The 26978-nt window shown below is 39.4% G+C and overlaps 2 protein-coding genes across 2 annotated transcripts in view; both read left to right on the plus strand.

Moving 5' to 3' along the window:
• Positions 1–419: 419 nt before the first annotated feature.
• Positions 420–22331, plus strand: LOC140163444 (uncharacterized). The gene is made up of 9 exons (XM_072186761.1): positions 420–675; positions 6141–6265; positions 6786–6958; positions 8687–9391; positions 9992–10282; positions 11817–12187; positions 12853–12985; positions 13787–14520; positions 15729–22331. Exons 1-9 carry the CDS (start codon positions 556–558, stop codon positions 18771–18773), a joined length of 5697 nt encoding a protein of 1898 aa, XP_072042862.1. The 5' UTR covers positions 420–555; the 3' UTR covers positions 18774–22331.
• A 3057-nt stretch (positions 22332–25388) lies between these two features.
• The window catches only part of LOC140154518 (uncharacterized), a 69691-nt gene continuing 68101 nt past the window's right edge, over positions 25389–26978 (plus strand). The window contains exon 1 of the mRNA XM_072177090.1: positions 25389–25673. The gene's annotated coding sequence lies outside the window, so the exon portion shown is untranslated. The remainder of the gene's footprint in view (positions 25674–26978) is intronic.

The raw sequence follows: 26978 nt of genomic DNA on the forward strand, positions 1-26978 counted from the left end.
AAGAAAATCATGTTTACTGTTGGTGCTTATGATTTTTGGTGATGTTTGGAACGTTGAGGATCCACCCTGCTATTAGTAAGAGAACCAATGTTTTTACTCAATAATATATTGAAATCCACACTGTCTCTAATCATCGTCACTTAGTAAATAACATTTGTAATAAGTAATGCTAGAAAGGTGCTTTAGTATGTAATTAACCTAATCTAGGTTTAATTTAGAAACAGTGAATCTGTTTTAAAAAGTAAAAACAAAAACAAAAAATATCACAAAAATATGGCGCGAAAATTAGGACGCCCTCATTGGTGACCTTTTGCAGGTAAAGGTCAAATACGCTGGTACCTTGTAACTTCAGTAGTAAATGCAATGAATACAGAAAATAACAACAGAGCCAAGAGCCACAAGGAGCCAAGGTCAATTTATTAAAAATCATATCATGCGTTGTTTTCAGTGTGTAGGAAAGTGACCAATTTGGTGTTACTTAGGAAAGGGTTTTAACCGATTTGTGTCTATTTTTGATCTCTAATTCTATAGTTTTCAATAAGGCACCTACCAAAGATGGAACCTGCACGCAGTGGAGCAGATCCTGTGGTGGTAAATAACATTATTGGCCAGATAAAGTCCAGAGGTATTTTTGACCAGTTTCGACGAGATTGTCTGGCAGATGTGGATACCAAGGTAAACACGGATTGAGTTCTCATTCTGGTCACGGGTTTACATGTAAAACATGTTATGATTTATTTTGGTCGTTTATCTACCCTTTCTACCTTTATCTTTGTGTCCTTGAGCAAGGCACTTCACTCTACTTGCTCTTAGTGCTACAGAGGGCACTTTATCGGTCCTGTGACGTGTATGTAGATTGTAGGTAACCCGTATGCCTGCCACTTCCACATACTTGTGCATAATACGGAAGGTCGATTTGTGCCCATAAATGTTTAGGCCTATGTTAAACTGTATGTTATGCAAATTGTACAGCTATCATTTCTACCCTATGACGAACCGACATACCTGTAAATCAAATAGCCCACAAAAAACTGGTCATCGCTGGTATTTTTCATGAAGAAAAACGACACTTGTTTTACGCCGGAACATGTCCTAAACACGTCAGCTGACGTACAAGCCTCCCCACGCATGTACATAAACAAGCCGTGTTCATTGTTTAATTGTCACCTGCAGCTGTTCGCAAGAAAACTTTCTGCATAAAATTACCTGGGGTCGTTATCAGGCCTGAGACACACTGGCGCTAGTTTGAGGACAGTCACTATGAGTTACTAATGTCGGCACATGCAGAAAATGCGTGATGGGTCGCTATTTTGTGACTCGTGCAAACTAACACAAACAAATTATTGGACTTAATAATCTTTTCAAGTTTTAATAAAACGTGCATCTATCTTGATAATATTACATTTTATTATTTTATTATTTGAATTACATAAGCTATGTCAATTTTGTGTCCATGTTAATTTTTATATGGATTTACCTGTGTTGATTTTAAACTGTTGTGAGCGTGGAGCTACATAAATTGGCAGGCGATTACCCACCATGCAATGCGAATACACGGAAACGATCCAGTTTAGGATGCATCGCAGTTCCTGTTGTGTAAACCAGGCGTAAACCGCCCATCCAACCTGATCGTGTGCACAGGATTTGTGCTGGAGGCTAGTTAATGCGCACAACCAATGCGCAGAAGAAGACCTTGATACTAGGCGGAGCTTACGTTTCACAAGAATGATTGACAGCTGTGAGTAAGTGAAATTCTGTTCTGTGATTGGTACAAAAATATGGTTCTCGTATAAATGAATATATATTATCCATGGCTTCAAAATTAGGAACCGTTTCTTCCACAGAGCCCTATATAGGGCTCTATGGTCTCTACTCATCATACACGACCGTAGAAGATCTGGCCAGCGACGACGCTTGCCAATCAGGCTAGCTATTTGTACAGGCGTGGCCTCTCATCCTTTTTATTATCTCTGGTCTTGTCACGCTGGTAGATTCGCCCACCTGTGATTACTGACCTGGATCTGACAGAAGATTGTGGAATTTACGATTTTCAGCAGCAGGATTTTATGAAACTGCCAATATTTGCAAGTATTCTGAAGGATCGGTAATAATTAAAATATTTTTCATGGTGTCGGTAGTGCAAGTTGAAGTTAGTGAATTTGTGGTTTTGTATGTTATGTGCAAGAGTGTTTTCAGGAAGCGTAAATAGGCAGGCCGTTATGCTAAGCTCTCCATCTTATATGCAAGTTCATGAAGTTCGGCGACGAACTGGACACATCACACGGTAGTGTGATGTGTCCAGCCTGGATATAGGTAACCCAGGCAAACCTTAGTTAACACATTTGCTAATCAGTCAAATTCGCCGACAATGTCAATGCATTTTTACATAGAAATTTAAAACAAGTGCCCGAAGAAAGAAACCTACATAAATATGTTTTCTATACTTCACTTGACCCAAATATATGATTTTTATGGTGATAAGTCACCCGCACATGGAATTTTAGAGGGATTTGGATAGCATTTCCATTAAAAAAAGCTGCTATCATAATGAGACTTGTTCGAGCATATCTCTAACACGCAATGCATCAGCATTGCTGTTAGAGATTGCAAGTATGCCATCCTTTTGCATAGTCCGGTACATAAAATGGTACCGAGACGTAAACATGCTTCATAGTTCACAAACACACTTCATAAGCGTGTCATTATAAGCTTTATTCTATTGCATGTATTGAGCCGTACCTTTTTACATTTTCGATACTTACGATCCTGAAAATTGGAAGCAATTATAACTGATTTTTGCTGGCTGCACAGCTGACGAAAAGATGGCAGAAATTTAGCCTCACCATGTGGGAGCAATTGACGCAGGCAAATGTTCATGAATAATGACTGGAAGGTCATAGGCTAACAGCTTCTATAGATGAGAGTATATTATTATCACGTGAGCTTACTTGACATAACCTGACCTTAGACTGCTGCCCTCAGTCGTCAACCTGACAACGCTCATTGATGACCATTCCATTTGAAAATGGGTGAATATGGCTATGATGAGGATGTGACGTCAGATAAACAATTGTTGAAGTACCCTTCACGTTGGTTTCTGCTTTAAGTTGGGCTTTTAATTGTTTGTCAAATATGGAATCGATGCATCCAGGCACTCTATGACAGTGTGTTTCATCTGAAGTAGCGATAAGCCGATGGGGCGTCAACTTCTAATAAAATGGATATGGCTGACGCCGCCCTATTTCTCTTAATGGACTAACTCCATTGCCACTCTCTCGCAAGATGACCTCTTTATTTCTAATGACCTTTTACTTCGTGAAATAAGGCGATCACCTGAGAATATTGGAGCAATTTTTCCAGAAATAGTGATGAAATATCTACCTAAATGCACACAGGTCTGAAATGGCACATAGAACTGAGAATTACTTCAACAACACGCATAGTAACAAATTGGTAGGTAAAGATATGTACAAGGAGGTATTTAGGGGATATTTCAGAATTGCCTATTGTTATTACAATGATATTACGTAACGGTAAGCTTACGTAATTTGTTTACCGACCGATATTCAGGGCGAACGGACACTAGCCACGAATGCGAGGGCATCCGTGAGCAAATTCGTGGCTAGTGTTTCTCGAGCAAAATGAGACTAAGATCTAGAAACACCCCCGAAATGCCGTTTTGGGGAATTTTGCTAGCTGAAACTTTTTGATGAAAGTCAATCTTTGACAAGATGATGAAGATGTAACTTTGCAACGGAAAGTGCTATGAAAAAATGGTTTTCAGTTTTGGCTTTGTTTACTCAAGGGCTTTAATTTGATATATAAAATGATGCAGTTTGATGGCAAATTTAAATTCACCTAGCATACCTAGTGTATGTATTTCTGACATTGAATTGATTAATTAATAGGTATACAATGTAAGCTAGGTGAATTCAAATTTGCCATCAAACTGCATCATTTTACATATCAAATTAAAGCCATTGAGTAAAGAAAGCTAAAACTGAAAACATTTTTGTCATAGCACTTTCCATAAACAAAGTTACCTCTTGTCAAAGATTGACTTTCATCAAAAATTCTGTAGCAAAATTCCCCAAACGGCATTTAGGGTGTTTCTAGATCTTAGTCTCATGGCGATAGCAGCTTTTTTTAATGGAACTGCTATCAAAATCCTCTAAAATTCCATGTGCGACTTGAAAAAAAAAAAAAAAAATCATATATTTGGGTCAAGTGAAGTATAGAAAACATATTTATGTAGGTTTCCTTCACCGGCCTATTCTCGAAAAAAATTCAAATTTCTATGTAAATATGCATTGTGTTTGGGCCCCGGTCTCGGCGACTAGCAAATGTGTTAACTAAGGTTTGCCTGGGATACCTATAATGAAGTGTGCACGTTTAATAAACGTGTTAATGAACGTCACAGGCTATTCGAAAAGAGCAGGGGATCATCCCGGTACTGTTGACTGTACTTCAGATTCAGAAATACACTCTACTCTAGGTTGTGCGTTTATTCTCAACCAAATGAGAGCTGCACAGTATGAGTATTGGAAGGACATGAACTTGAAGGAAGGAATTCAGGAAGGAAGATTCCAGAGTAAAAATAAGTACAGCTTGTCTGTACGCTAATACTCATACATGAGGCCAGCACTAATAAGGAAGAAGAAAGAGAAGAAGAACTGTGTTACATACATACATCAATCATTCTGAATACTGATCTGTTGAAACAACAACAACATGCAAGTAAATATAAAGGCTCTGCGAAAGAAATAGTGCGAAACCGAAAGTCAAATTTGCACTTCCCACTCGCAGCATTGCTTCAAGTTCAAAGCAGGTATAAAATAGCCACAAACCAGTGGCACACGTGTGTGACATTTGAGGTGCCGATTTCTGCACCATCCATGAGTCACATCGTGTGATCGTAATTTTCAGAACTTTGCAAGTTTTTAAGGGTTTGAATAATTTAGTTCTAGGATCAGGGCTAGCAGGGCATAGACCCTGGAAATAGAACTTAGAAGGGTTAGGGCTTGCTGGTTACACCCATCGAATGTGTGTCATCGGCCCGGTCATCGGCCCTCAGACACACACACCCCCACACACACACACACAGGCATAGAGTTCTGCAGCAGCATGTTTTGTTGACATTTTTTAATGTTTACATCCATTATGACAGTTCTAATACCATCAAATGACAACTCAAATACAAAGGATATCAGTTGGCAATTGTAATGTTATGCAATCAAGTTTACAACACTATCTGTCTTACAATGAGCAGAAAGTCACTGAGTCACGCTATTCAAGTACCAATATTGATTACCGTACCTCAAGTGGCCTGCTGCAGTATATAACCCTGTGTGATTTCTATGTTATTTTGCAATAACAAAACCATGTTTTCCTCGATTTTGGTATGAAATTGAGCAAGTAAATTACAATGTCATGTCAATTTGGAGTTATTAAGGGCAACTAAAACTGATTTGAGGTAAGTTTTATCTGTTTGGAATCTGTATTGACTATTCTGAGGGAATTACTGCAATGTAAACGAACTTAACTCATGGCCCATATGAACATGGTGTACTGGTTTTCAGTACCCTGCTTTCCATGGGTGACTGTAGGAACCCATGGATTCGATCCATGTACTTGCTGGTTAGCATGATGGTAGGGGTTTAGGAAGTGAAGGCTGGAGTTAGGGTTAGGCCAGGACTATATTTTTGAAGGGTTGGTGTTCTCACTGTTCTGGCTAAATAAACATGATATATGCCCTCAAAACAGGATTGCAAATAAAAGCCCCTGGTTTTTGGTTTGCGCCCCCATATTTTGGATTTTCTGGGGGTTCAGAGGTTTTCAGAACCCCTGGTTTTTAAACCTAGTGCTACCCCTGCTGGACACTGAGGACTAACTCGCATATTTAACATACCGGTAAGCTCTGCAGCTCTGAAACATGACCTGGCAAAGGGTCCCTGCACCCACTGTTCCACTAAGACGGTACCCCCAAGTTCAGTTATCAGCCCAATAACCGTTCAGCAACATGGGACAAGAACAGAACACTTCATATGTTTCACCCAAATATTATTCAAGTATCTTCTACGAAATTACATTGTACATTTAAAGGTTTCTTATCCAAGCATGTATTCTTCTTTGCTTTGCAGCCTGCTTATCAAAATTTGCGCCAGCGTGTGGAAGGTTATGTGTCCAATTATTTGGGACAGCATAAATGGGAGCCAGGTATGAACAAGAATCAGCTGAGGGACAGTCTAAGGAGACAGATTAATCAGTAAGTATGCATAGAAGTGTAATGTTTGAATCGTCAATTTCATTGACTATTTAGGTTCATAACTGCATATTACTTGTCGAGACTAAAATTGTACAAAGTAATGCACACATACTGAGATGTTGATGTGTCTAATGCACAAGGCCTGTAATTGCAACAGACACATCAACATCTCAGTACAAGTGCATTATTTCTCTGTCAAGCAAGAAGTACTATGCAGTGTTGAACATATTTCAAGGAAAAAGGTCTTCTGAAATTATGGAACAAGTTTAGTTGAAAAGTCATATTGAAAGGAAGAATGAAATGGTCATTTTTAATTACCGTATGTTTTATACTTTTGACAGAGAGAAAAGGATTACCCACTTACGATTTCATTTTAGTGTAACACAAAAAATGCCAAAGCAGACATATAATCATGTGAATTGGATTACAGTACACTGCATACAAAAATGTACACTGTACATGCCTGCATTCCCACGATGTGCAATTTCCTCTATCTTTTAAAATTTTTATTTCATTACAGGTCAGAAATGCTTGCTACTGGTGTAGAGCGAATCATTGAGCAGGTTGTCGAACCAAAGATTCAGCACATATTCCGCCCACAGATTGAGAATCTTGTCAAGGAAACACTGAATCCAAATTATAAAGCAGAGAAAACAGATAACGGCAATGATAATGAGGACATACAGAAAACAGGTACGGTACATTATACATACTAGGCGGTTACCCGTATCTCGCGGTTTTCGGCTATCATAATTATTGGCTTTCGCAGATCTCAGAATCAGGGTGTGTCCTTTGGCTAGGTCTGACAAAAAGGTCACCGTGAAAACTTTTGTTTGTTAGTCCAAGGTCCACTCATCCACCAAGTTTGAGCTCCATAGAGGCAATTTGAAATTTCTACCTTTTTTGACCTATGACCTCTTAACCGTAGGTCTGACAAAAAGGTCACCATGGAAACTTTTGTTTGTTAGTCCAAGATCCACCCACCCACCACGTTTGAGCTCCATAGGGGCAATTTGAAATTTCTACCTTTTTTTGACCTATGACCTCTTAACCGTAGGTCTGACGAAAAGGTCACCGTGGAAACTTTTGTTTGTTAGTCCAAGATCCACCCACCCACCAAGTTTGAGCTCCATAGGGGCAATTTGAAATTTCTACCTTTTTTTGACCTATGACCTCTTAACCGTAGGTCTGACGAAAAGGTCACCGTGGAAACTTTTGTTTGTTAGTCCAAGGTCAACACACCCACCAAGTTTGAGCTCCATAGGGGCAATTTGAAACTAGACTTCAATTGGACTTGACCCGGCCTTGACCTTTGACCTTAAAAAATATAAACTCGTTCTTCCTCATACCAAGCTGCACCCACCCACCAAGTTTGAGGAACGCGACCCCGGTCTCCGAGAAAAGAGGCGGACAGACAGACACACACACAAACAGACAGATTCTGGTAAATTATAGTAGGATAATTTGAAATTACTTGGTACCGTACTCTAGGTCGGTAAACATGAGTAAGATTTAATCTTTCCGTAGAGAAGTCGTTTTCAGAGGGCTGAGCTTTCGGAACTCTAGCGAGTGCCATCTTCAGAGCAACTAAATAAACAAGATGATGCACCTTATACACTAGGGGAACTGTCAATAGGACAGTCAAAATTGACAGTTCCCCTAGTGTATATAAAGTGCATCATCTTGTTTATTTAGTTGCTCTGAAGATAGCACTCGCTAGAGTTCCAAAAGCTCAGCCCTCTGAAAAGAACTTCTCTACAGAAAGATTAAATCTTACTTATGGTAAATATAGTTGTGACCATATTTTCTCTCCCGCCTGATAATGCTTGTTTTGCTTTGTTATATGTGTAAATGTAATCACAAGTTCAGAGAAATAGCAGCAAATTACAAAATAGGTTTCTAGCAAAAAACTAACCATTTCAGTGGCAATAGTGATGATTTGGATTTCTGTGGTCTGTATGATTAATTCTCAGACAGAACATGTACATTTTTTGGAACCAAAGTTACAAGTGTATGATATCATATTATATGCATGACCAAACAGCTTCTGGTAAAACAAATGCCTTAAGGATAATATTGCCAAGTTGCTAGGAAATGGCAAAATATTGAATCAGAATGATATTTGCAATTTCAATGTTTAAAATCGTGTGTAGGGAGATCATGATCTTACCAATAACTCCAAATAATGTTTTTGTGACGGGTGTCTCTGCCTTTCATCAAAAAAACTTCATTTAGAGGCATATTGATTGCAGATGGAATTCTATGGTATGATTGACAGATTTCTCTTTCATACAGAAAATAAATCCTCTTCATTTCAAAACTTGCCTCTATATTACAATGCATGTGTAAAGTCTATCTGGCATGTAGCCCTCAGGTGCTCTGTTCAATATCATATAGAACTATGTTTGCTTTCTATTTCAGACATTGTTGCACCACCCCCTGAGGCACCACCACCAGATTTGCCATCCGAGGCTGTTCCTCCTCCACCACCACCTGAAGAGGAAGATGAAGAGGATGTGGGAGAAGAAGACATGGATATCTCCACACCGAGTCCAACTAGTTCACCAGATATCCGTCTCTCCTCTCCCGTTGATGTCGACGAGCAGGAGGTGGAATCGCCGCCACCCATACCCGGGATAGACATTGATGAAGCTGACGACTTTATAATCAGTCAAATGGTCGAAACTGAAGAAGTACCGATGACTATTGAGTTGGAGCCAAACGCTAACATGATGCCAACTGACCCTCGTTTAGAAGCTACTCTTGTGGCTGATGAAGCTGAATCTGAAACACTGGTGGTTGAGGAATTTGTTGGTGGTTCTGAACAAGAAGTGACGGAAGATTCGGTGTTAATAAAACAAACAGAACAGATGAAGGTGGATGATAAAATTACACATGAAGATGAACCACCTAAAACAGATGACGAAGACAACCTTGTCATTGCTGAGGAGTTATCAAAAGCAGGGTCAAAGCGTAAGAGAGCAAACAAAGGAGCAGACTCTGATGGGGAGAGTGGGCTCTCTGATATCACAGTAAGCTCTGTGCATACAAGTGACTTGTCTTCCTTTGATGAAGAGATTAGTTCCAGCAGTGAGGAATCTGACCAGTCGCCTGAGTCGTCATTTTAGTGATAAATTGAGTGATGGAAGCAAGAAAGGTAGGCAGATTATATTTAGTTTAGTAAAATGATCAAATGACTTTCATAATGTTATATTACAAAGATGAGCAGAAATACTGTAAAAGTGGAAAGTTTTGCACAATTATTTTTTTGCGCTTTGCCAATTGTTAACTGTTTCCCTTGTTTTAAATTTGTGAGATTCTAATTTTCTTTACATTTACCATATAGATACACAAAAGGAATATATTCACACGTTGGTATTTTTGCAGAAGCAGCTTGGAATGCAAAAATAAATATAGTGTGAAAATTTCCACTTTTACAGTACTGCCCCGTAACCTGGAGGGGGTCTTCGAAGATGTGAACAGGGATGTGTTCAATGCACTCTGAAATGAATGCTGACTATGTCTATACCTGTACAAAAAGCTAATTAAAATTGTCTAATGTAATGGACATTTGAGAAAAGCTGAATTTAGGACTGAAACTTATTTTACTTCATTGGCATGTAAGAATATTTGCAATACTGTGGTAAAATTTATTAGCCTTATATTTTTCCTCCATAACCAACTTGTGATTGTGTAATCTGAATTTATTTACAATTTCTCAACCAGGCGTTTCACATCACAAGTCTCCTCGGAAATCCCAGACAGAAGCACCGGTAGAAGTGAGCTATCGCACTGTCAAACTTGCCCACCGTGGTAAAGGCTGGTTTTTAGACAAGTATATATATGTGAAAACCCGAGAAAACAGAGAGAAGATCTTCCTACGTTGCCAGCACAAGTACCTTTGCAAAACTGTTGCATTCATTGACAAGGCTACAGATAAAGCTTACGTGACGCAGGGCCATCATGTGCATCCTCCACCAGATGTAAGAAAGATTAACTTTGGTGACAAGAAAACAGGTATGACGTTGCATATATATAAAGAGGAGAATACAGAGTGTCCCAGAAAGAACTGCATCGGCAGACACTTAATTTTTTTTGGGTATGTTAATGCCTAAACCAATCATAACTAAATAAGTGATGTGGTTGAGGAATAAATCAGCTATCACATACTTTTGACAATATTGAGTGTTGCATTCTTGAAATAAAAGAATTTTACGAAACTACCTCATTTTCAATCCGTCCCACAGAGTCAGTGACAATAGATGCCTCATACGCAGTGATTGACACTCCTAATATAGATTAATTTGAATTTGTTGAAAGGTTTGAAAAATGAGGTAGTTTCATAAAATTTGAATATTTCAAAAATGGTGTCGTCAAATATCAAAATTAAGAAAGTACCGGTATGTAATAGCAATTTATTCCTCAACCACATCAGTTATTTAGTTATGTTTAGTTTAGGAGTTAAAATACTCAATAAATTCTGACAATACAGTTCTTTTGAGGATACCCTGTATATCTAATGTAGCAGTGAAGTAGCAACAGAGTAGTTCATTTTGGTTTTGGAGTGTCCTTGGACCTAGACCTAATTTAAAATGCTAGGATCATTCTTGGTTGACATTAAAAAAAAAAAAAAAAAAAAATAGGGCCTAGTGTTTTTAAAATGCAAAGTTATAATTTGTGTTCATGTCATACTCGATTAATGATTTCATGAATTTGTATCCATTTTGAAATCATTTATAGAGTACAACATGAACAAAATTATAACTTTGCACACTATGTCTATTCTTCTTTTTCTTTTTTTTTTTAATGTCAACTATGAATGATCCTAGCATTTAGCTCTAGGTGGAGAGCTAAAATTAACTTGAAAAAACTTTTTTCTTTTCTTTCTTCAAAACATATGCCGAAATTCTTGAATTAGCAGTCACTGATTTCCAAGGTTTTTCAGTGATGAGGCTTTCAATTGGCCAAAGTAAGAGCCCTGAAATGGGAAAGTGCACAAAAAGACCTGTGTAAGAGGAAGTGTTGGGCATGTGCTTTAGTCAGGTAATGAGTTTGAAGGCACGCATACACCTTAAATTGCCTGTACTGAGTGCGATATATTGCACACTTCAATTCCTAAACTTCATCAAGTGCAATTAAATTTAATAACACACCTGACAGACCGCTTTAACAGTTCCGGAAATGCAAATTGTAGCTCGCCTGTTTTTTTTTTTTTTTTTTTTTTTCAGAACTCAATCCCTGTTTAGTGGTGATGGGTCTGTGGGTCAGAAGTTTGTAGCACCCTGAATTTATTTTATTTGCTTGTATTGAAGTTGCAATAAGACAAGGCTATTCCTGTTGAAATCCTTACACCTCCTATGAAACACATGACCTTAATCTTACTTACAGGGAGTGTGAATTTCAAATGGGCTATTGGGCTTACCTGAATGGATGACTCCATTTGAAATCTACACCCCCTGTGTGAGAGATTAAGATCATGTCTTCCATAGGGGGTGTATAGATTTCAACTAGAATATCCCAATAGCGTATTTCAATTTCTCTTTTCTTCCAGCAGCAAAGAAATCCAAAGAAGACAAATCCAAGAAGACAAGTGGTTCACGTAAAATATCACCAATTCGACTGAGTTTCCCCAAGGGGTCATCTCCTCGTACGAGTTCACAAGAGGATGAGCAAAGTAGCAAAAAAGATGATATCAGTGAGATAGAATCACCCAAGGAAGATATCCAATCACCAAGTGTTCCTACATCTCCTCTACGTATACTCTCACCAGAGGCCAAAAAGGCTGAAGCAGAGAGGTGGGCGGCTTATTATGAATACAGTATGGCACCTGAGAAACGACCGTCCACTAAAGCCTTGACATTGAGCCGTTACCATAGTGATAGTGAAGATGAGGACTCAAGAGAAGTGAGAAGGAAGAAGGCCGTAAGTATTCTTATATTAAAACTACTTCCATGCACCCATCTTAGGTCAGCAGTTCTCAAACTGTGGGTCACAACCCTTTTGGGGGTTGCGGCCTCTTCCAAAGGGGGTCGTGAGACTTGCCAAAAAAGTCTGTGCATTAATATTAATGTGCAGGGTGCCGTTGTATTGGTCATGTAACCCCATTTGAACCCATTTTAGCATTAAAAATCGCACATTTTCGTGCACTTTGTGCGCATTGGTCCAAGTAAAGTCATTCTTGGAGCCGGTCATGGGGACGATTTGGCGCAATCCACAGCATAATACAAATGTACTTTGGACATTTTGTCCGGTACGCCACTGATAAGTTCCGGTAAACTACAGCATTTGTATTTATGATGTGGGTCGCGCCATATTTTGCTTATGAAATTTGGGTCATGGTAAAAAAGTTTGGGAAGCCCTGACTTAGGTTATAAGTTCTTGTGTTTTCGAACTAATGACCCTTCGGACTACGACCTGTAACCAAGATAACTTAATTAAATGGTAACAGTTCATCACCTTTTGCCACTCACATGAAACTTTGGCCCACAAAAAGTTAATTTTAAACCTCGTCATGTTTTAATGGTTCAAAATATTTCTTTTTAATATCGGATTCTAAATTTTAATCCTCACACTATTTACTATTACAGGCTATAGATAAGGAGGAGAGATTACGGCGACGACAAGAAATAAGAGAAAAAGGATCACCAGAAGCGCCTGCTAGACCACCTCGAGTCAGAAAGGAGCAGAAGGGTGACAAGAAAGAGGAAGAAAAGGAAGAAGGTATGGTCCAAGTTTCTAATGTTGGTCTGGGGGTTTTGATAGAGCATTGTCACAAGAAGCAGTGTCTTAGCCAGTCACCTATACATCCATCATTTTGGACAGGCAGCTTGCTCCTGGGACATGCTACATTAATACCTTTGGCAGATACTAAATTCTTAAAACAATGTTTGCATAATATACAAATATTGACTGCTACGAGGGGCATGGTTAAAATTATAGGCCCAAGGTGATCTCAAAACCATAGGCCTCGGGGCATAGTCATGGTTTTGAGATCACCGCGGGCTTAAAATTTTAACCATGCCCCGAATAAAAAGCAGTCAATATTTGTTTTATATACCAAATCCTAAGATTCTTGTCATCTGTTTGGTTAAAAGCATCAATTTTGGGAAGAGAAATTAATAGTTTCAATGCGAGTGGCACAGATTACAGTCTGCGATTTCCGCGTAATTATATTTTTACGCTGGGAACAAAGCAAACGCAGAACTATGCCAGGGGCATAGTTACATTTGCAGGCATAGTCAAAACTATGCTCGCGCTTTTAACCAATCGGATGACGAAAATCTTTAGACACATAAACCGGTTTCAGTGTGTCAATTTCCCAGTTGGCAAGTGACAGTCGTCAATGGATTGGGCAAGTTGTAAAGGGTCATTATGAAAACCTTCCATTAAGTGATTTTTGGGTCAATCCTTCATGTACTTTGTGTACGCTAAACCTAACCCTAATCCTGACCCTAACCCTATTTTTGTGTACAATTACATGAAGGAATAACTGAATTCTGTTACTTACCTTGCATTTTTCAGAAGAGAAACCCAGACGTGCACCAAAATCTCCCATCAAAGCAATCAAGGCACAGCTTAAGGAACAGAAAATCTTGGAAAAGAAGAGAGAAATGAGACGGCAACGGTCACGTAATAAGAGATACTTCTCTGATGAGTTCTCCTCGCCTATTCAAGATACCCGTAAAGAAAGTCTCAGGGTGGACGAAAATACACCAACAACAAGCACGTCTACTGAGGTACAGCCAGTGACTCCAATCAAGAGGCCAGTAGCTGGTAAAATTAAGCCGGTCATACTTAGTTACGGTCTCCGCTTCCGGGAAAGGCGAATTCCGCAAGTGGAAAGCCATTTCCTCCTGTGCAGCTGCTTGTCAGGAGATCAGCAGAAAAAGATGAGCTCCAGACAACAGAAACAAAAGTCAAAGAGACAAGGAAGGAAACAGGCAAAATTCTCGTTTAATGTGAAGCCGACGGAGAAGGTGGACGTGAAGAAACAGCAGCAACTGCAGACGCAAAGAGCAAGGCAAAAGAAGATAGAAGAGGAAGAAAAAGGAGGAAGCGATGTTTCCAGATCATCAACTCCAGTTCAGGATGAGATGCCTGTGGAGATGACGAAGGAAGAGAAACCAGGACCAAGGAGAGGAAGAGGAAGACCACGTAAGGTGGAAGAGCCAGCCGAAGATCATTCCAGGTCCTCAACACCGGTGCTGGATGAAGTGTCACCGATGGTGTATGATGTAGCATCTACAAGTAAAGAGGTATGTGTATACTGTGGTTCCCTTTAATTGGAAGTGATTGATAAATATGCAATCTTCTTTTGGGATGAAATCAAAACTTGACCGGCAGTTGACAGCTAGTTCCATCTGGTTTTTATTGTGTAAACAATGGAAACCAGACTGAACTGGGCAGAACCGGCGGTCAACCGCTGGTCCGGTTTTGATTTCATCCCTTACCAAGATTAGTGTGCATGGATTATCAACTGCAGATACAAAGAGCAAGGCATAAGGCGCCCCATGAATGTGTGCCAAAAATTGCTTGCCCCCCTTTCATCTCGCCAAAAATGTCTTGCCCCCTAATTATACCCTCCCCCCATGGCTCATAATTATTGCACAGCCCCTAAGTATATTTTACATAGCATTTCCCTGCAATGAACTGCAAACATTTGAAAAGAGTATGTGCTTTCGTTTGTACTCAGCTCTAATACAAATGCAAACTTTGTTCAAACTTTGTTCATTGCTATTTCTCAGCACCATGCAATAGTGGAACACTCCTATTGCATGGTGCTGAGAAATAGCTTTGGACATTCTTCCTATTCTGCTAGAAATCAGTGGTATTCATTTGTGAAGTTATATTGTGCGAAATATATTAAGTTGTGTTTTAGTATCAGTCGTGGGGTTCAAAATGTAGTACATTTGCTGCTCTTTTCTTTTTAGCAAAGTCTGGAAAAAGGGTATCTTGGAGAATATCAATACTGTGTCTTGTTTCAAACAGAATGTCGTCACTGCGCTTACGGGGTTGCGTCACCAACTAAAAGGTTAGCGCAAGCGATTCAAAACTGCCACTGTAAAACATGCACATGGTGTTACTCTCAACTTGAGATGAGATGCACTATAATCAGGGTTTGGGTTTGTGTTTACAACCCTTAGCACATTATTGGCAGTTTCACATTGTATGCTGTTCTAGACAGATAATTTGCCAGCTGCCGGGGAAACGATTCAAATTTAAAATTCAACTATTTCCCTCCCTATAGGTAATATGCAAGCTTGGTTATGCATTTTCTGATTGAATTTGTTGCCTGGCTCTAATTATATAATTTCCTTTCCTAAATTTGCAGCAAATGATATATTTCCGCATGAGTTGGCAAATATTTTATGATCTGCACAAAAGTGTGACAGCCCACAAATATCCTTAGTAAACCATTCATCCAAATGAAAATATTTTACATGTACAACTTTTTTTCTTGCAGATGAAAGATGAACCACAGAAGAGAACAAGACGTAAACCTCGTAAATACAGAGACAGTGACCAGGAAGAGACATCAAGACCATCTACACCCGTTCAAGAAATTGTACCAGCCATTGTTATGGAGGAGACTTCTTATGGACCAAGAAGAAGAGGTAGACCGCAAAAGACACCAGTTGAAGAGAAACCAGTAGAATATTCTTCAAGGTCTTCTACCCCAGTCCAAGATGAAAATGTCCTAGAGGATATGGAAGTTGATCAAGATGTTTCATCTGCCCTCAAAACAGTTGTGTTGCAAAGTGAACAAGCTTTCACTCAAAGTGAACAGCCTGTTATTCAAAGTGAAGAACCAGTTGCTCCGATTGACATTGATGAACCAGTTGCACCTGTTGAAGAACCACTTGTTTCTATTGAAAAACCAGTTGATCTTACTGATGAACCTGTTGCTCAAAGTGAAGAACTGGTTGCCCAAATTGAAGAACCTTTAGTTTCTAGTGAAGAACCTTTAGCTCATAGGGAAGAACCTTTAGCTCATAGGGAAGAACCTGTTGGTCCTAGGGAAGAACCCGTTGCCCAAAGTGAAGAACCTGTAGACCAAAGTAGAGAACCTGTAGACCAAAGTAAAGAACCTGTTGACCAAAGTAAAGAACCTGTTGCTGAAAGTGAAGAACCTGTTGACCAAAGTCATGAAGCTGTTGCCCCAAGTAAAGAACTTGATGTTCAAAGTGAAAAACCTGTTCCTCATAGCGACAACATTGTTGCCCAAAGAGAAGAACCTGTTATTCAAAGTGAAGAACATGTTGCTGGAAGTAAAGAACCTGTTGCTGAAAGTGAAGATACTGTCAGTGACGAACCTATTACTCAAAGTGAAGAACATGTTGCTCAAAGTGAAGAGCCTGTACAACAACCTGTTGCTCAAAGTGAACAAACCAGTGCTGTAGCAAGTGAACCAACTGTCACTCCAAGTGATCAGGTACAGTGTGTGGAAGAGATGGATGTTGATACAGCTCCTGCTGAAGAAGTTATATCAGAATCAAAATTAACACAAGAGGAAGACAGAAGCTTGGTTGCAAAAGAGGAGCTGGAGAGTAAGACGGATACTGTAGAGTCTGTGACAGAAACGAACATTGTAACTGATAATGATCAGGCTGTAAAGGAAACGGGGGATGCAAATGAATCAACAACTCTGAGTGATACTGTGGCTATGGAAACAGACTTGAAAGTTGGTGACAGCCCAGTGTCTAATGTAAAGGATGAAGATGACAGTAAAGTTGAAGAGGAGCCAACAAAAGATGATGTTGAAGAAAGTTGTATTGATAGAACTGTTACTGCGGAAGAAAGCATCGAAGACAAAAATGTACTAAAAGAAGCTCAGGATGAAACTTTGCAGCCAAGTGGGGAAGGTGAAACAGAAGAGGTCAAATGTAGCGCTGATGAGCAAACAGAAGCAGGTGATAATGTGATATCAAATGTAGACATTCCAGATGTGTCTGCTAATAAGCAGTCATCAGATGATGTTCAACAGGGGCTGAATGTTGATAGTAGCCAAGAAGATACTGCCAAAGTTGACGAGGCAAGTCTTGAAGAGTCAAAGAGAGAAAGTGTTGAAAAAGCAGAAACTGAAATAGAGGAAAGCAGTTCAGAAAAGACAAATGTAGTTGATATTGAAAAAACTGTTCCATCTGAAGATTCAAATCTTGTGCCTGGTGCAGATGGAGATAATGCCACAGAACAAAAATTAAATGAAAAGATAGATTCACTTGAAAAGGATGAGTCAAAATCTGTAGTGGTTCCTCGACCTATTTTGGGTCACTCACCAACACCAGAAGATATGCCCAAAGAAGATGAAGCGCCTGAGGCAAAAGAAGAAAATATCCCAACGGTTTCCAAAACAGAATCTGAACTTGCTAATAAAGATGCAAAAGAGACTGAAGTTGTGGAAAATGAAGAGCTGTCTGTTCCAGCTGTCGGTAGCTCTCCTACATCAGCAAAAGCAGATGAGGATGAAGCAGATGTTGATGTGGAAGAAGCAAACAAGACTGATGCCGAGGAGAACAAAGATGTCAAGAAATCAGAGAGTGAAAAGGATGATAGTGAGGGAAAAGATGATGGAGAGGGAAAAGAAGAAAGTATAATTGTTCCAGCTCTTGGTCATTCTCCAACTCGGACTCAAAAAGATGATGACAAGGAAGATGGTGAGAAGATGGCGGTAGATCAAGAACCAAGTGACCTAGATGATAATCCTCCAACCCCAACTCAAGATGAGCCATCATCCATGGATGAGATCTCACCTAGGGAAGCAGATGGGGAGGAAAAACCAGCTATTCCTATTTTTGCCGTGGCAAGTCCATCAAAGTCTCCTCTGGGTGGATTGTTTTCTTTAAGCAGATCAGTGTCTCAGGAAGGACCTTCTTCATCGCAAGATTCACCCGCTGCTGCTCGCTCCGTTGCTGGGGAATCATCAGGAGCAGACACCAATGTAGATTCAGAAGAAAGTGTACCTTCCGTGACAAGGGAAACGAGACAAAGACCAAAACGCAGGGTGTCGGCTCCACAAGATTCCGATTTTGAATACTCCCACCGTAAGCGCTTGAGAACTGAAACTCCGCCACCGCCAGTTTTGGAACCTGAGCTTCCTATCGAGCGTCCTCCCGAAGAGGAAACCAGGTCACTATCAACGCGCGCATCAAGACAGCGCCACGTCTCCCCACCACAACGGCATTCACCAACCCCAAAAGAGTCTGGGGTAAGAACCAGACACCAGTCTTCTCAATCGACTGAGAGCCAGCAGTCGGTACGTACCCCATCTCCAGTACCAGCCGAACGAGTGACCAGAGGTCGACGTTCATCGACACGTCAAAGTGAGGAGAAACAAAGTCATCGCTATAGTGATATGGTTTATTATGACACCGGTAGAAGGTCACAGAGGCAGCAAGCAGCAGCAACAGCAGCAGCAACCACACCTAGTGTTGGAAGTCGGAGGTCAACCAGAAGGTCGGTTGAAGATAAGAGTGCAGAAAAACCAACAAGAGGCAAACGAAAACGATAGGATCCAAAGATTTTTTTGAGTACTTGTTTACAAATATTAGTTAGGCATGTTTTAACCTTTCCAGACTTATACTGGTCCTGTGGTACATGTAGCTCAGAACCATCAAGGAATTGCCACTACCTTCTGTAATTAGCCTCTGTATACAGCAGTTGCCAAATTATTACTATGTGGCTACTATTTAGCATTAACTTACATAAACAAGTGAAGATGTTTGGTCAGTATTTATTACAATTGTGTGAAGAGAATTTGCCATTCTTTTTATTATTTCAGTCAGGATAGTGGATTCTGTATCATATGTTACAGTATATAGCATAAACAATTTAACCCTTTGAACCCTGGCCTACCACATAGTCCCGTACATCCAACCCTGAGCTTCCTAATGCACTCGAAAATCACCTCGGCATTTTGCCTGTCACACCAAAAGAAAAAGGTCTCCGACCCCTGAACCCCGGTCTCCCAGATAGCCAAAGGATTCCGATGTAAACGAAACATATCGCAATTGCTGTTACGTGAGCCGCTTTAGCGACTCTTCAGGTTTTTGACACACCATGGTCGAAGCCTCTATAGCGGCTCGTCGGGACTACTGTACAGGTTACTGTGAGCTGCTATGGCGGCTCGTCGGGTTCAAAGGGTTAAACTTACGAGATTGCAAGGACGTATGATTACTGTCAAGTGGGTTTTCTATAGCATATACTGTAAAACCTCATCTACAAGCATATAGAGTGCTTTTGATGAAAGCTAAATTAATCCAGGCACCATTCATCAACAAAATTTAGTTTGAGCAAATAAATTACTGATACAAGAATATACAAACAAGTACTATTGTAAGGCCAATCTATTATATTGGCATATTTACTTTTCGTATTAATTTAGCTTTCATCAAAAACACTATATATATGCTTGTAGACAAGGTTTTACGGTATTCCATATCATTGCTGTTTCGTTAAAACCTTGTAACATATTATATTGTACATATTTAACACCTAGCAGCTATTGGAGTTAAAAGGTTTTGACGGAACAGCGACAATATTCCATTCCGCAACTTAGGGAAAATAGGGAACTTGAGAACTACTGCATAGTGTTCAGTCATTGAGCCCCTCAAATTGTTGATAATACAGGGGTGTGAGAGTTATTCTTTTCAGCTGATTTTCTCTTTTTCTGTTGCCAAAATTTACCAATTTTATTTTCAGCCCATATTTGGCATTTTTACCCTGATTTGACTCTGTTTTTCAGCTTTTAAAAAATAATTTTCCTCTTGTTTGGTCTGTGGCCTCTCGCACCCCTGATAATACTACCTTGACAAAATTACGGGTTTCTCCATAAAAATGTGAAATGCGTAATAGTTGTGATACTATGCCTCAAGTTGTGGACAAAATCTGTTAAGTTGCTAGCTGTTAGCAATTCATTGCCTTAATAATTCATGTGCAACACATTAGGCAATTTACTGACAAAAGAGATGGACTGTTATTTCTTGTGTTGACTTTAAATTCATACACCCTGTATGCAAGACATGACCTTAATCTTCCACACAGGGAGTGTGGATTTCAAATAGGTTTAGCTGGATAAGTGGCTCCATTTGAAATCTACACCCCCTGTGTGTGAGATTAAAGTTACGTCTTCAATAGGGGGTGTATGGATTTAAACTGGAATAGCTCAGTAAGGGGGTTGTTCAACAGTTTCACAATAACAAAGTATACATATTTTTTTAAACCTGTAATTTTAAGATGCATACATTCATAACAAATTATGAAAACAATTGCAATTTATATAATTCCTTTCCATAACATGGATAGTTTTTATCCACTCCTTCCATCATATGTATGCTTTTAGGAGATAATGTTGAACGACCTACTAAGTATTCTACATTACAGTTGAAAGCCCAAGTATTACTTCAACTTGTTGAAGTTTTCATGTCAGTCATGACCATTTCATTCAAGTAAAAGTATTCCAACTTTGCTTTGTTGTTACTGCCTATTGTTTAACATTGTACCATTCTAACTTATTTTTAACCCTGATCTACAACTATGGGGATTCACAATATTATGCGAATTTCATCATGGAATGACATATCTTTAAATCAAGTGCTACATTGTAATCGAAGACATCGACTGCTCAGTACCAGCAGTGGGCAAGTGCAAATGCTGCCATGTGTATATGAGTACAATATACTGTGTGTAAATTGCACTTGCCCACTTCTGGCACTGAGCAGCCGACATGTTTCTTGGTATTTATTTTATCCAGCTTTGACTGAAATACAGATGTTTTCATTATAATAATTATGTAAAAAGTAATGAACCACATGTGATTTGCCTAAAACAAAGAGGCTGCAAACCCAAAAATGTTTTTAAAACATTATAAATGTTTTTTGATTTTATTCAAAATGTTTTATAACATTTAAATGTCGGGTTAAATAAAGGTCATGAAAATGTTTGTAAAACATTAACACTACAAGAACATCTTTAAAATGTCAAAATGTTATTATAAAATATTTGATCAACTCTTAAATAACATTATGTTATGTTTTGCATCACATTTTTTCAAAAATGTTTTCTGAATATTAATTAGGCCATCTTAATTTAATAGTTCGTCTCAAAGCCCCCAGGCGCATTAAGTACAAAAAAAACTCTAAAAAAACACATTCCGCATTAGGTTTTTAACTTGGGAAGAGCTTTGAGACAAACAACTAAATTAGGATGGCCTTATTAAAACGTTTGATACCCTTTATATAAGCCGACAAAATTTGCTGGTATGAAATGTAGCAGCCCCAAGTAAGTGGACTGTAATCATCTCTCACTTCTACAATATTGCAGAGGTAATTCCTGTTCCAAAGTAATACAAAAAAGGAGATGATTATGATACAATTTTGTGACTTTTAATTTGAACCTAACTGGGAATAAGAATTTACATTTTGACTGCTAAGTGCAAGAAGTGGTAAGTGCAATGGCTGCCATGTGTGGATGAGTACAATATACTGTGTGTAAATTGCCAAATGTTCACAGGGCAGCTATTGCACTTACCCACTTCTGGCAATGGGCAGTCGATTTGGTCAAACCTTGGTCAATGTATGTTTTTATTACAAATGCAAATCAACAAGAAGAAAGTAACATCTTGAGTTGAGGGTGAAGTGCCACTCTCTTTAATTATCTCTATTTTCTGATATTTAATTTTTTTGTGTGATCAAAAAGAATTGCAAACATGTTTGCCAAAAATCAGACTATATTTTGAAACATCTTTTTTCAAGCCTTCAGTGTGATTGTTCTTGTATTAGGGATGAGTTATTCCGTTTATTTTCCTACACGTTTAACGCATCAGTGATGCGTGCATTTAACATATTAACACGCATTGATCCAGCCTGTCTGGCGGCAAGATTTCATGAATAATACTATAGGTGCAGTGCACCTCACAAAACCGGAATTTCTAACAGAATATGTTAGTACCAATGGCGCCGTACATAAGGTAAAATTCGCGAAGTCAACGGCCCAAACATGTCAGAAACTATGCATTATTTCTACTTATTAGTGTAAAATAATGAATGTTTTGAGCAAGTTTCATATAAATTATTAAAGTCGTCTTATTATTATTATTATTATTAACGGCATTTATAAAGCGCCTTTACAAAAGGACAAAGCGCTGAACAAAACAAAACAACCTTAAGAAATACAAAAAACATTTTTAAACAATCAAAACCTTAAAATACACACATAGCATAATTAAAGAAACAGTTAAAAACATGATACATGTACAAGTAATGATTACCATGTACAGAAGTAAAAAACTATTATGAAACAACTGATATACACTAAAAACCATTTCTAAAATTAGGCAAAAACATTCAGATTTTGATGTTGTTACTTTCAACTGTTGATAACATTGAAGAACGGAAAATTTAAGGTTGAAAATGACTTGCGTGTTACATGTTTACCGCAATTGCTAAAGTAAACGTTTAACGGATCATGCGTGCATTTAACTGTACATGCGTTTAACGTTCCCATGCTTATCTTGTATACAAATCGCATCATAAAATGGTTGCCCCCCCCCCCCGCCATAAAAAAAAATTCCCAGTTGGGTCTAAACAAATGATTGTGATTGAGTTATGGTTCTTCTTAGAGTGGCTAAAGCAATTTTTTCAAGTTTGCCTTTTTTTGTAAGATTTGTACACAATTTGAAAACTTTTAGTTCTTTCCCCATTCTGTGTGCTTCATAAAGAGGCTGTATTTGTCAGCAAACAATGTGTCAGTGTTTAGTTCCGTTTTCACTTATGTTTTTGTAACAATTTTGTTCCTCAAAAGAGGAACAAATGTTTTTGTAACATACATAGATCTGTATAATTTTGTAAATATTATGTACAAATAAAGTGTACAGGTTTAAAAACTGAATGGTGTGTGTGTGTTGAATGTAATATTGTGTTAAACGATGCACTGTATTTCATCATTCTGCAAACATATACAATTGGAAGTCACTATTATCGAAACACTGCTTTATCGGTGGCGGTGCCACATGGGGGCCTCCCAGTAAAAATTTTCACTTTTTGCGGCAATTTTGCCCAAAATTTGTTGATTTTGCCCCCTGAAATTCACTTTGACACCCCCACCCCTGAAAAATTCCTGGTGCTGCCACTGTGCTTTATCCAAGTTGACCTCTTATAATACCGTAAACGTTCGCCTAATGGCGCTATGGGCTCCCTTGACAAAACTGGATTTTAGACAAACTAAAAGTGCCCTCCCATAAAAATCCCACCAGCAAATACGGGCACATACACTTAATTCTTGTTGGGAATTTTAGAGGAGGGAGCTCTCTATTTTGTACATGAATTTTACCCCAAGGCAAAGGAGCCCAGGACGTTTACGGTATGAACACTAGAACTGATATTGCTTCAACATTCTGTATCTCTTGTTCTCAATTGCAGTTAGTGGGGCAGTTATCACAAATATAAAAAAATCCAAATTACTTGATATCAGGACATTTCTTTGTTTTCAGAATGCAATTCGGTGTGTCTGATTTGTCCTCAGTTCCCACAAAAAATACTGGCGTATTACCCTGGTTTTAAAACATTGGAAAGTTTTTCATGAGAGTTTTTCATAGCAAGTCCAATAAATATGGGCTCAATTGATCCGCTTTTATATCAAACTTGGGCCATCACTGGCCAGTGGCGGCGCCAGGTTTTGTTTTGGTGGGGGGGGGGGATTGGATTTTTTTCTTGGGGGGGGGATCAATAAATTTGCAACAAGCAGACATAAATTTTTTGTAATTTTGGGTTTATACTGGGGGAAGAGTTCTGACTGGGGGAATACCCCCCCCCCCCCCCTGTGGCACTGACACTGCTTAAAAGGAACTACTAGTATACTAAACAACAGAAAACCCTTTTTTCCCTGGGGTCTTATCTAGTACATGGAACCCATACCGTAGTAGATAGGGCACCACCAATAACGAAAATGTCATACCGATAAATGATGTGTCTGTTTGCCCGTTTTTCTAAGTTTGCCTTGCAACTAGGTCTTATCCTCATTTAGACATTTCCCGTCCCCCAGAAAAAATCCTGGTGCCACTGGTAACAGTACACTTTAGTTTTGACCATTTACATCTAATCCCCTACCCTGAAAGTCACATTGCCTCCTCACCCACCCCAACCCCATGAAAAATCCTGGCTAAGAAACTTTCAGGAAGAAACTGCTCTCTGCCCTCCTGGGTCCTGGGTCCTGAGTCCTGGGTCCCTGTTCCTACATGTAGTTCACCACGTAAACTTGTATGGCTCAAAATTCGGACCGCTCGCCCAGGCTGCGCTCGCCTATCAGTTTGTGAATGAGGACATCGTATTAAGTTCCTTGTACTACCCTGTTCCCTTCCCTTCATGGGCTGTGCAATGATGAGCTGGGGGTGTACAATTTCCAAACGGCTCGCCAAAGATCGCTTGCACCCCCCCTTCCACTCGGCCTGCCGAAAATTGCTTGCTCCCCCCTCTCGGCCTGCCAAAAAATCTTTGCCACCCTTCTTTATACATGCCAAATTTTTGGGATCCTAATCCAGGAAAATTTACTGCTTTCCTACGCCTTTTTAGAGCTTTTTATACAAGCGCCCCGACAAGCGCCCCATGAATGTGCGCCAAAAATTGCTTGCCCCCCCCCTTCTTGGCTTGCCAAAAATGGCTTCCCCCTACCCCCCTTTTCTTTCCCCCCACCCCATTTTCCCTCCCACCAGGACTCATAATTAGGGGGCTGGCATTTTCTTCTTCAGGAGTGGGGCCACATTTATAAAAAGTTGGCATCATTAAAATGCAACCCCCTATTTCGACAACTCCCTATTATATAGGCCTACTATTATACATTTTGGTCATCAACATTTTATGGACCCCCCTATTTTTATTTCCATTTAGACACAACCCCTTCCGAAGGAAATGCTAGTAGGCCTATGGCCTCCTTATTGCACAGCCCCTCCGAATCCAGAACCCAGAAAATCAGAATGAGATAGGCATTTTAACGTGGCGCCATTCTGTCAACCACTTTGGTGCCGCACCAACGCCCTCATTTTCTGCACCAAACGGGATGACATCTCTGCCGAGCCGTAACACTTGCCGTACGTACTGAACTGTCTAGATAGCTGCATGTAGCAGTGTGCGATGGATGTTGTGGTTGCACATGAGATGTTGGTTTAATTGGATTTATTTGCAAACAATACAAGTAATTATCCGTTACAGTGTTTAGCCGTCGTGATTGATTTGAAGGATATTGCAGCATTGCCTTTGGAAAGCCTGTACTAGCTGACACTGCCTTACAAAATTGTATCATCGCATCGGGTCATCATGACCTGCAACTGTCATGTTAGCTGTATGCTCTAAGTCTTGACACTTCATCATGGTAGAAATCCGCATCGTCAGTTTACAGTTCGCAATAAGGCAGTGCAGTGGTAAGCTTACATTATTTTGATTATAATGTATAAAAACTGGCGAGCATGCATGATGATGAATATAAACAGTAAGACTAACAGTAATTTGCCGTGCAAATTTTAAATGGGTTGCAAGCTGGGGGGTCTCCCGCATCTCCAATCTCCACCTTTCAGTGTAGTGGGGGGATGAATTTTGTCATGGGGGGGGGGGGGGGGCAGGAGCAGCAGCTTCCCCTCCCCTTGGCCCCTCCCCATTGGATGCTGGCTGCCCTGATATTTAAAGGAGGATTTCGTGAACCTAGCATCCTCTTTTTATGACATTTTTCGGTAGATATCCACGAAAAAAGCTTATTTCCAAAATTTCAGTTGATTCCGATTTTGCGTTTGCGAATTATGCATGATTATGTGTAGGGGAGAGCGGGGAGTGTTCGCCCTATTTTTTTCTGACCAGCCTAGCGATGTCAATTTTAAGGTTAGGGATGACCTGATTAGCCCATGTGAAATCCCTATATCTTAGCTATATACATGTACGACCACAATCCCAGAACTATAGGCCTCACAATAGCAACAGGATAGAGCAAACAAAAAAGTTTTGCAGAGTGGCGAACTTGCCCCATATTGGGGCAGGTTAAGCCCATATAGTGGGGTAAGTTCACCCTAATCACAAAAAGGTTTAAACATTGTGTTACAATAACATATTCAATGCAAACATTTAGCAAGAGTATACAGGGCATTCATTCTCTTCTGGGGAATCAATAAATCTGTTGCAGGGGTCGGGTCAGGGTAAAATGTAGGGGTCCAAAGTGAGCTTAAACGTATCATGTTTACAACTGCGGGGGATTATGGATTAGGACATAAACGGTGGTATGAGTAATACTGATACCACATAACTTTAAAAAACATGCTTTTCAGTAGTTTTACCTTGTTTAATGGTATAATTGTCAATATTTTGCATATTACGCTGATGGGGCATGTCCGCCCTCCAGTTTGGGGTAGATATGGCGAAACGCCCCATCCTCAAAAGGTCGAACGTGCCCCTTGTGCACATTTTTGTATTTTCTTCAGGGTATGAAAATAACAAATCGAATAAGGAGTTTATAAATTCATTAAATCTTTAATAAATCCCATATGTTCCAAATACAGATTTCCATTAAAACCATCTGTATTTATGTATCAATGATAATACAAGATTATTAATGCAAGAAAAAATTATGTTTTGGTGTAATTTTTTTGTTTTGGCTGCAGTTCGATGAACACGTCCCTATATGTCGCGTAGATAATATGAGAAGTTTATAATGACCTATGTCACCTAATTTTGCCATCACC

Source organism: Amphiura filiformis, chromosome 1, assembly GCF_039555335.1.
Source record: "Amphiura filiformis chromosome 1, Afil_fr2py, whole genome shotgun sequence".
Lineage (NCBI taxonomy): Eukaryota > Metazoa > Echinodermata > Ophiuroidea > Amphilepidida > Amphiuridae > Amphiura > Amphiura filiformis.